Source organism: Bombus fervidus, chromosome 18 (assembly GCF_041682495.2).
Source record: "Bombus fervidus isolate BK054 chromosome 18, iyBomFerv1, whole genome shotgun sequence".
Classification (NCBI taxonomy): Eukaryota; Metazoa; Arthropoda; class Insecta; order Hymenoptera; family Apidae; genus Bombus; species Bombus fervidus.
In genome coordinates, this window is record NC_091534.1 from 5,421,537 (window position 1) to 5,433,186 (window position 11,650).

General features: G+C 30.5%; 1 protein-coding gene across 2 annotated transcripts; it reads right to left on the reverse strand.

The window, feature by feature from the left end:
* Positions 1-63: 63 nt before the first annotated feature.
* On the reverse strand, positions 64-8,131 carry LOC139996548 (dynein beta chain, ciliary-like). Of its 2 annotated transcripts, XM_072020965.1 has the most exons (8): positions 7,326-8,131; positions 6,858-7,016; positions 6,253-6,483; positions 5,386-5,493; positions 3,905-4,124; positions 2,357-2,509; positions 1,865-2,073; positions 64-427 (listed from the first exon to the last, which is right to left on the reverse strand). In XM_072020965.1, exons 3-8 carry the CDS (start codon positions 6,445-6,447, stop codon positions 188-190), a joined length of 1,125 nt encoding a protein of 374 aa, XP_071877066.1. In that variant the 5' UTR covers positions 6,448-6,483; positions 6,858-7,016; positions 7,326-8,131; the 3' UTR covers positions 64-187. The 2 variants fall into 2 exon arrangements, with proteins under 2 accessions (XP_071877066.1, XP_071877065.1); XM_072020964.1 differs by lacking the exons at positions 6,858-7,016; positions 7,326-8,131 and having other exon boundaries at positions 65-427; positions 6,253-6,612.
* Positions 8,132-11,650: the final 3,519 nt, after the last annotated feature.

Genomic DNA, 11,650 nt, shown 5'->3' on the forward strand with positions numbered 1-11,650 from the left:
GCAACGAAACTTACCAAACAATAACAAAAGTTAACAAAATATGGTTAAAGCGATCAAAGTTTCCCTGTAACTCTAGATACAATCTTCTTTTGTTAACCACTGCTGTTTCTTCATATCGATAAAAATTACACCTTGTTTAAACGGTATAAATGTTGCTAAATTAAAAGCACATATTTATAGATATTATTCAGCAAACCTCGATTTCTTTAAGCCTCTTCTCAAACATATGAATCCTTTCGAAAACTAGCTTCTCGTGAAACGTCCAAAGTATAGGTTCTTGCGATTTAAAGTAAGTTTCTACCTTTTCTTTATATGATCGAAACAATTCTTGATAATTACTGAGCGTCGGTATTACCTCCGCTATCTTCGCTTTATTGTCTTCAATATCTCCTTCGAATAAAGTTGACGGATTTATATGTTTCACTGCCTATAAAACAATAACCAAGTGACAAAAATATCAAATACAACTGTTATCTTCCTGTTAATATTAAAGTAACGATTAGCAGAAAAATTGTGCTTATTTTCCAAAATGTTAATTTCCATACAGAATGCGTCATAATTGAATTTCGCGGGCTTCGATAATTGATCCACAACACCGATAGGGGACGATTAATGGTCAGTCTATATATTATATATATTATATTGTATTCTTATCATTTTTTTACATTACTATTATTATCTATACGGGAATGAACGCATTTTGCAGTGTAACAAATGTTAGAAAAAAAGCGCTTAAAACTGTGAGCTTATAGTACTCGCTGACAAGATGTAAAGTATGTTTAATCAATATAAGTCCTAGAGTCAGTCCTTTCAATGAAGAATAGTACTTTGTTTTTACATTTGTAAAAGACGTCCGGTGTGTCTTCCATCTATTTCAAAGCAAGACTAACATCTGCTAATTATGGATTGTCGTAATCTTTTTTCAGTATTCATTCTGTGTCTTGTATTACACAACATACGTTCATTTTCCATTCATTATTGTAAGTCTATTGCATTATTTATCATTGACAAAAAGACTAAGACCTTCAAGTGTCGCCATAAAACACATCCAAAGGAGTCAGATTATTCAGAGTCATTATCATTTAGAGATCATTTTGAAGTTTACGATACGGAGCAGAATATCTACTATTTTTCTTAAATTTAATATTTCGCTAATTTTGCATATGTTAACTTTATTGCCAAGGACGTCATAAACTTAATCACCATTTAAACCTTTGATGTTTTCTATTCGATAAACGTATCGTAAATTATTCTTAGAATTAGAAACTACGAGAACAACATACATCTTAGACACTTGGAATAAATTGGACTTTAATTGCCGATGAACGACAAACGGACGCAGGGTACAATAAATTTGTGAATGAACTTGAAATAATAATGTTGTAGATAATGTAATTTTTATTCCTAATAAAATTTTATCAGGTGATAATAGGATAGGACGTAAACAAGAATCAAAAAGTACATTAAGCGATATATTGAAAGTGTCAAATAAAGCATTAAATAAAGTAACTGATTGGTCTAGTAGCAACTAGAACTCTGAAATAACAAATGACTCTCTATTTAAATAATTCTTTTATCCAGTTAGCTGTTTCTGACGAGTATACTCGTCATGAGGAAATGATACAATATTTTGTGTTATGACGAGCCCTGTTAGTAATAAAATTAAAAAATAAAATAGTCGTTTCGTTACAACTTAATTCTATATTATAACAGCCACACATACTCTGTGTTTGACGTATATACTCCTATTTTTTCCGACACATTTTAGGTACACACTTTTCAAATAATGGTTAATGAAAATTTGTTCAATAATGCTTAACAATAATATTATTTGTTGTGTGATTATACTATGTGAATTAAATACCTGAGAAATTAATAAATTTGAAATTTCTCGTAACAGAGCAATAATTCTTTCCATAGAGTAATATTTCGAGTTCGACCACATTAAGCAAACACAGTGAAACAGTAACTTTAATTTCCATATTATATCTCTGAACTCAACGTTTTCAATTTCATTGAAATACATTTCCAGAGGTTTCAAGTAAAGATTGATATCCCTTGTTTCCAACAATGCTGAAAGATTAGAGCAAAAATCATTTGAACATCAAAAATATATCTATCAAGTACAATAGTAATTTTTATTTTCAATTTAACAAAAGGTTTAAGATTTAGTATTTCTCAAAGATTAACTATGAATAGGAAAAGAAGAAGCAATTATAATTTTAAATTAAAACATACGTGTCTATATTCCTTAAATTAGGAATAAGAAAATGTTATTTCAGTCAATATAAAAGAAAGTCAATAATTCCAAAATTACAAGAAATAAAACACTTTCTTTTTCCTAACTATTACTTACATGCAGTCACGTTCTTTACTAAATTTTTGAAATACACCGAATATGGACTTTCCATTTTTTCTAGAAATAGATCCATCTGTTGTACTTTTGGGTCTTTTAATTGGTAATAAAGCGATTCCATATTCTTTAATCTCATGTCCCAATAGACCAACTCTAGTGAAATAAGCGATTTCGTATGATATTAAGAATTGTCGTACCTTCCTTGTACAATGATAGGACAATTACAAGTGAGATGAAGTTTTTCTTCAAAAACACGCCATATTTAATATTTTTAAAGTGAAAAACTCAAATATTTTTAAATTGATAAAATATACTTGCTACTTGAAGTAGTGAACTGTCCTTTCTAAGACATGTAATTATCCCAATAGAATATTTTTATAAATATGGAAAATCCGCAAATACAATTTTGGATCTGGTCTATCTTTATTTTTACTTACTTTTACTTACTTATACATAGATAAGTTGAATTCAACAAAACCTACATTATTCTATTGAATTAAATTATTAATTTAATGTAATTATAATAATTATTATTATTATTCTGAACAACTTTTTTCTATACATACAGTGTGTCCTGTTTAACTGTTAATGCTCAGATATCTGAGAAAATACGAAGGATACAAACAAAAATTGAGATAAAGATTGCACTATACTGTACTCCTGCGCACTTGACCTTGAAACATTCTGTAAAGGCGACGTTAAAATTTTTAAATGGACACCACCATTTTCTATTACATATTCTTGCAGCTGACATATAGACACATCTATTTACACATGTCCATTGTTGTCAGATAAAAGAATAGACCTTCCATTTCTTTTAAAAAGAACACTAGTTCCTACTCCTCTTGGAGAAATGAAAACACAGTTTAGAAAACTTCTAAGCTAGTCTTCAACATCTACTGCAAATTTTCTCAACGGATAATTGATAATCAATATTTAATATGATTCGGAATATTTACTTACTATCGTCTAAAAGATGGTAGAAAATAAGATCACAATCGTTAGAAACAGAAAAATGGTCAAATTGTTTCTAAAACAAAAATTTGTAAAATAATTTGTTAAATAATACATACATATATATAGCATTATGCATAAAGTGCTTGTAATTTGAAAACTAAGGCTGAATGGCGGTTTATTTATAGGAAAAAGTTGTTCAGAATGTTGACCTTGACAACATATTTGAAAATCATTGAAATCGGTAAAGCCGCCCCTATTCAGAATAATTACTAATTAATTAATTAGATTGACTTAAAAATTGCAGTATTGAATTAGAATTATAATTACATTCTTATAAATATGCAAAAAATTATTATTATCTAACACGCTCAAATTATAATCATTACAATGAAACGATACTGATCCACTACGCATTTCACAGATACATAGTTTCAAAAATTTACCTGATTCATTTCTTTGCCTAATCTATCTCTACCAGGATTACCCTAATAGTAACATAGCATACTTAAAGTATGCTAAATATAATATTATTATGAACTATGTATAGTTATTTATCCTAAACCGATATGGTTTGAAAAATTATTAGATTACCGGACACAGGAATTTCCTTTTCATTCGTTGAAGACTTTGAGAACTCTACGTTAAGGATCTCATTAATTTGAGTCGCCCATTTTATTACAATTTCCTCTATGTTGTTCTTTACTTGGAGTAATTTAGGAGACTCTAATTTAGAATTGAATTGCTGATCAAGAATTTCTTCGATGCCCATTGGCATTGGTAGTAAAGTTTGTCCTGTTATTTTTCCTTTCACCTGTGTTTTGTATAAGTAATAATATTTTAAATTGTTCTTCACATAGCTTTTAATATGTATATGAACGAATACGATAGGTCAATTAATAACTATAAAATTATACAGTTTGTACTTAAAGATGTCAACATAAAAATGCATTCTATAAAGTTGAAGCAAAAAATTTCATATCAGATATTTACATATGAATTCATTACTAAATCATTATTAGTAGATACAAATACATAAGAACAGCGGGTAAAGCGGAATATGTGCAGAAGGAAGGAAGGACAAGATGCGGAAATGTTGAGGAGCGTAATCGTTACCAGTTGGAGAAGGGAAAAAGAAAATGTGTTTCATGTAGTTTGGAGATAGGCACCTTAAAAGGCTTATTAAAAAAAATTGCTATAGGTTAGATTCTAGTGTACGAAGAATTGAAAATATAGTAAAAGGTAGGATAAATGAAGCGGTTATAAGCTGGTTAATTCAATTTTGGAAAACAATCCATAAACATATAGGCACCGAACTGATTGTAAGGCAAAGACAGATATGTGATAGCATATAGGTTAAGTATTGAATTGTGTATATAGGTTAGGTTAGGTTGGGGATAGGAGAAATAAGGATATACTAATACGTTCAATTTTTAGTATTAAATATGAGGGACAATATGTGTGTTTGGGATAGAAGTAGGAATGGGTATGGGTCTTTGGATGTGATGGATGCTCTGAGAGTTATATGACAATGAGTAGGAATTAGAAATACAAAGAAATAAATATTATACATATACGGTGCATCCCGTTTATCTCGAACTACTGAAATATTTCGAACATGAATGATACAAAACAATTGCACGATATCAAAGTGGACATATTGTACTTTTGCGTATTTGACCTTGCGATGACTTTGAAACGTTCTGTGAAAAAGGTGACACTCAGACGTTCTCAAGACACTACAAACTTGTATCTTTTGCGAAAGACATAAAATTCTAATGTTTTAAAAACATCTGAATGTCAGTTACAAAAATATACAATAATAGATGGATGCTTCCATTTAAAAATTGCAATATCATTTTCACAATCGGCTTCAAGGTCATCGCAAGATTAAATGAGCGAGAGTATACTATTGTCCATGTCGTGTAATTTTTGTCTAAAACATTTTTTCGTATCATTCGTGTTTTTCGAAATATTTGCGTGCTTTGAGATAAACCGGACACACTGTATATACTCAATCATTCTTAAATATAAAATTAATTGTTTTACTATTTTTTAAATAAATATCTTTGTACCTGCCATATTAGACTTCGAAGGTCGTATACTTGTTTCTTAACATCTTTCCGAACAACTTCCGGCCACCCAACGTGATTTTTTGGATTAGATAAAATGGGTACGTATGCCTGGAAATATTACATTATATAAAAATTATTTAAAGACTGATATATAGTGATTTAATTAATAACTGAATTAACATAACAGTTTTCATATATATCTAAACTGTATAAAATAATATTTTGAAAGTAAGTTCATTTTCTTTTGTTTCTTTGTTTGTTTTATGTTTTAATACACTTTTGTTTATAGATAAGACCAGGAAAAACAAAATACTGTTATTTAATTTTATTTCTTTTCGAATATTAGTACCTGACTATTTAGACAGACTATGAGTTATAGGACATAGAATTACACCACTTTGAAAATGGATGATTATGCAACTTCATCTAATAGAAAAATTTCGATTAATTAAAACAAATGAATCCTTTAAGTCTTAAATTATAGACTGCTTAATTGATATTTTCAAAAATCACATTTAGGAATTTTTCTATATTTACCTACTGTTATTTTTACCACATATTTTGCTATCTTAATTATCTTCCATAAACAAAAAATATCCAGGAAAGAAAGATAACAAAAAAGTAAGCTTGAAAATTAATCTTTAAACTCAATTAATGTTACGATAAATATCAAATATCAAATTTTACTTGCCAAATTAATATTTACTAGTTTAGAGAGAGACGTTATATATTTTTACACTATATATATAATTAACATAGTGTTGCAACTAAAATCACAAAATACAAAGAAAGGAAACTACATTTTCCTAAGTCGAATGTAATGGAATGTTTCGTTAAAGAATAATTAGAGAAAGTTAGAGAACTAACATCTTCTACAAGCACCGCCAGTTCCTCGATCGGATTCGGTGCCATGTCACCTGGTATCAACAAATCTTTGTAGTTATCCTCAGTGACCTTTTGGGGCTTCCTCTTCAAGAAGTACGTCTGCTTTCTCTTAGATTGCGTTATTTCGAGATAGGGTACTAAGACACCGGCGGGTGTCAGTTGCAACACAAGGACCATCTCCGATGCAGTTCCAAGGAACTTCGTGATTAAGTCCTGTATGTGAAAGTCCCGTAATTCATTCATCATTGAATTAAAGAGACAATTTCAGTTTTGGAATCTCTTTAACCTATTGTATTATTCTGAATCTTATACAGGGTGAGTCAGTAAGAAGTACTACCTAAAATAACTCGTTACACATTAGTTTTATCGAAAAACGTCTTAAATGAATTATGTTGCATTTTATGGGACTCATCGAATGAGCGCAATTCTATTTTCTAATATCTTATATTTTCTGAGATATCGAGGCAACATTGAATCTTTTAAATGACACCGTATATTTTTTATGACATTAGTCGGGCCAGCTGGACATTTTCAGCAAAAGAGATATTAATCTATTTATAACGAAAAGACATTAGCGTGGCAGATACCTTGATTTGAATTTGTTAAATTTAACTTATGAAAGACGAAGACAACGTAAGCACAAAAATACCGCGTCGCATCACTCCTTGTCTTTCATATTAAATTTGACAGTTGACAAATTAACCCATCCGCAACCGTGGCACTGTCGCGTGAACTGACTAAATGATCTACAAAAGAGTAATAAAATCCACATATGTCAACAACTTAATAGTTTGGCAAATATTTTGTGGGCTACAGAGTGTTTGGTTATAAACAAAATATGCGAATTACTGGAAAACTATCCACTGTATGAAAAAATGGTTCAAACAGGAAGTAAATGGTTTCAGAGGGGACATAATGTGGTATAATTATGATTTTAGATGGTCAATTAGAGATCATATTCTTTTAAATACAACTAACATATTTATGTGCAAATAAATAAATAGTATTAAAATCTATTTATATTAAAAAACTATTAGTGTAGCAGATGTTTTAACCTTAACCCATTCGCAATCCATGACGTGCTGATACGTGAAATTCGAACTAATCAAATCCGCCAATGACGTATTGGTACGTCAAAATCAAACTGGGTCATTTTTGCCAATGGCGTATTAGTACTGAATAGTGACTTTAATCCATTTGTATCACGGCTCTCTAACTTTATGACTTATCGCTTATAATAACAACAGCAATTTTGGCAATGAGTCTATATGTCCGGAACATGCACGACTGATCATATGTAATTTATCAAGTCACTTATAATTCATCCAGATTTTGTTTTACTATGTGGTGCCACTTTTTCAACTAAACTATGGTTTGGTCGATACAGAAGATCTCAATCGATATGTAATATCAAATCGATAATATTCTTTAGTCCTTATTGGGTTACGAGTGTTCGAGACGTGCCCCATTTCACTGCGTGTGTCAGTATTACGATCAATAAATATTTATTTTCAGTCATAAGACTCTATTTGTACTCTGGTGTAACCTTACACATTACTAATTAGTAGTTAATTAATCGTTAGTTCTAATTTAATCTAATCTAATCGAATCATACTATATATAAACTTTTTAAACATTCAACAGAATAATAAAAATATCTTTACATCTACATACGTACATATATTTCATGTCTATACACCATCTGTGTGTGAATTTACATATACATTCGCTTGCACTCAGCATATCAACAGGTCGCAAAGAAAACTTGCGGAATGTTCCGCTAGAGTGACATCGGTCAGTTCGTCGTATGGAAGTTTTAATATAACAAAACAGAGCCGTAAAATTAAGTGGAATAGAATATGTTTTGATTCTAATTCTGATTCTAACTTTAATTCAAATATTCAACAAAAATATAAAACTGAAACAATTGAAACAAGCGAGTTGAGTAGTGGCGAACATTGTAGCGTTAAAAATGAGGAAATTGGATATCAGTGGACACAATGTGGTGTACAACTGAAAATTTATAAATTTGGAGGACATGCAGCAATTTTAAATACTATAAATATCAAAAAAAACAGAAAGATCGGATGAGATTAATATACATATGACTAAATAATAAATAAAACTTCGTGACAAAACAAGACATTCGAGGCACTAGTGCAATAATACAATGATACATTAATAATAATAATACATGTTTTGGCCGAGCGACTTGGCTCGTTACATTCATCCACGATAGATGTGCAGTTTGAGTCAGTCGACGCGACACTGCCATGGTTGCATTTGTCAACACAAATTAACCTATTCAAATATGAAAAACAAGGAATGATGCACGCGGTATTTTTGTGCTTATGTTGTCTTTGTCTTTCGTGAGTTAAATTTGACAAATTCAAACTAAGATATCTGCCACATTGGTTTTTCACTATAAATAGATTAATACCTTTTTGCAGAAAATGTTCAACTTGACTACTATCAAGAAAAATACATGGTGGTATCTAAAAGAGGTTGTTTTGATATCGCATAAAATGTAAAATATTAGAAAATAAAATTGCACCCATCCAGTGAATCCCATGAAATGCAGCATAATTCATTTAAAACATCTTTCAATATAAACAATAGGTAACAAGTTATTTTAGATAGTACTTCTTGTCGACTCACTCTGTATAAAGATAGATAACATGTTAAAATGCAAAAGAAATCCTACTGTACATGCACTTATGTAATCAAAGATTGTACTAGGTTTAAGCCTAGCTGCAATAAATAATATACGTATGCACATACATTACCAGAGGTCTTTCGATAGGTCGTTATGACTACTTCTTTCCAGAACGCATTTCTATCTTGACTTATGATGTACTCTATCTTCACTTATCGAAAAAGGCAGACAGACGCAAATTGTTTTTTATCAAAATGCATAATTCGATAAATTAATGAAACAATAAAATTTTATTACTCTGTTTTATAAGCACAATTTATGATTCTTTTATTCTTACTTCAGATGATCACTTTATTGCGTTAATCTGTATTATTACGTTCTTTTAGGTTACGCGTGATCACCATAAAAACAGAAAATATTTTAATGAAAATTAATCGTATACAGGATGTATACTGAAAGCATCTTTCAAGCATTTCCGATAATTTGTCCAAAAAGAAACTTTAAAAGACAGTCAGTCAATTTTTGGTCCGCTACACATTTGGATATTAGAAATTACCAAAAAAGTTTGTTTCGTTAAAAGATAATCACGTTGACCTTTTAAAAGGTATATATTTTGGACTTTACAGAATTGTAGCAAGACGAATTCAAAGCCTACTACACAATGTCCTTGAGATAACCTTGTATTCAGCAATTTAGGTTAGATCAACAGAAAGAATGTGGAAAATTATTTTATTTTGATCAAATTACATATTCAAAATAAGACTAAGACTGATAAACTAATAAGTTTATTAAAAAGATCCAACGATAACAATAATACCGTTTTGCATTACGATAAACTACTGCTATTGGTGGAACTTACATTTCTAAATTCAAGGTCATCTTAAAATTACCTCAAGGTCGTAATATATCAGGTCATTGAATTTGTCTTGACGCCATTTACAGCTCTGCGAAGTCCAAAATATTTAAAAATATCAAGGTGACCTTGAGTTTTTTTTGAAAAAATATATTTTTCAAAAATTTCTAATATCCAAATGTGTAGCAAGTCGAAAAATGACTAATTTTTGTCCAAAACATTTCTTTGGCACATTGTTGGAAATGCCTGAAAAATGGTGGTTAATCTTAGAAGATACACCCTGTATATTAAAAGGCATCCTACGATAAATTCTTCTTTGAAATATAACTTTTTAAACTGTGTTGTCAAAAATAACAAGTAATAATAAGTTGTGACGTGATAAAATATTTTAGATAAATGAATCAAAATAAATGTTCCGCTACTCATTCAATGAGTTACGTTCACGTAATTGCGATTTCTCTGACATTTTCCTCCCAAGTTATTCACAATGTAGCACATATTTTATTTATGACCTTTCAGATAATAAAAATTTCGAAGATGAAAATCGAAATGAAAAGTTTAAATGAAAGTATCCAAGTGCGACTTATGTAATATCATGTAACCGATAAGATCATAGTGAAAGGTGTGCAATAATGTTTACCTTACAATAAGGAAATATTTAAGTGGCTTTTGTGATAAAATGCCTCACAGCTGTAGTTCGGAGAGGCCCCGGTGACCGTCCGAAATGAAATTTGAGTAATCTACAGAGGGTTTCACCTACGATCTGCCCATCTTTTTTTAAACTACGTTTCAATTTCTCTGGCCAAAACATGTTAAGTTACGATATACCGTATATATGTATATACAGGGTGTCCGACGTAACGCGATTTATTTTTCATATTTTTCTATTATTTGCAACAATGTAACATTTTTTGTTTTGAACTGTACTTTAATTATGTCGAACGTAATACAAATGACGATAAAAAAATTATGATTTCTGCGAAATTAATTTTCACATTATACGCAACAATATCTGGTTGTTATTCGTCTGGGTTTTCCCGGAATTGTTCTAGTTTTTAAGACGACCGGGAGATTTTCCGTAATCCGGATTTCCCGATGCTGACTTATTTCCCAAACGGTCGGCCTTCATTGATCGTCCATATTATCATGGTATACATGTATGTGTGTGCGTGCAGTGATCTGCCACGTGTTAGGACACATCTATATGTGTTCTAATATACTAGGTAGCAATACATTTATTTTTCTAAAAATGATTTCCAAGTATTGCGTTCGTATCAGATGCATTCGAAGCAGTCTAAATGCAAATGTTGTGCTATACGGTTATCGCATCTAACCTAAAAAAATATGTAGTTTCGGAATTTCCAAGTTTCAGGCGGAAAACTTTGGAGTTTTAATGGTCTTTATTCTAAATTAGCAATTTTCCAGATGGCTATAGATAGAACCCTATTCAATAGGAATATTAATCCAGTCATCTTTTGACTGCGTAATCACTTTCAAGATGTAAGATATCCCGTAGTAACTGAGGTTACAATAGCATATCTTACGTGAGACACCCTATAGATACTAAGACTGAATATCGCTATTGCATCATCGGCTATTTAGTTTATTAATTTCTCGAAAACTAATGAATACTCGAAGCTCAAATTTCGTATCGATCAGCCACCGGGATCTTTCGGAATTTTATCCTCTTTCATATTTATAACGCAAAAGTAAAACGGGAATTTACCTGTGAGTAATACTCAAGTTTCGTTCCTTTATCTTAATAGCCTTACACGCGCGATAAGATCCAAACGAACATGTAATTGCATTTAAGAAAGAAATATATTTGCACAATGTAGGTATTCCAATGCGTTTGGATGATGGAGATGCAA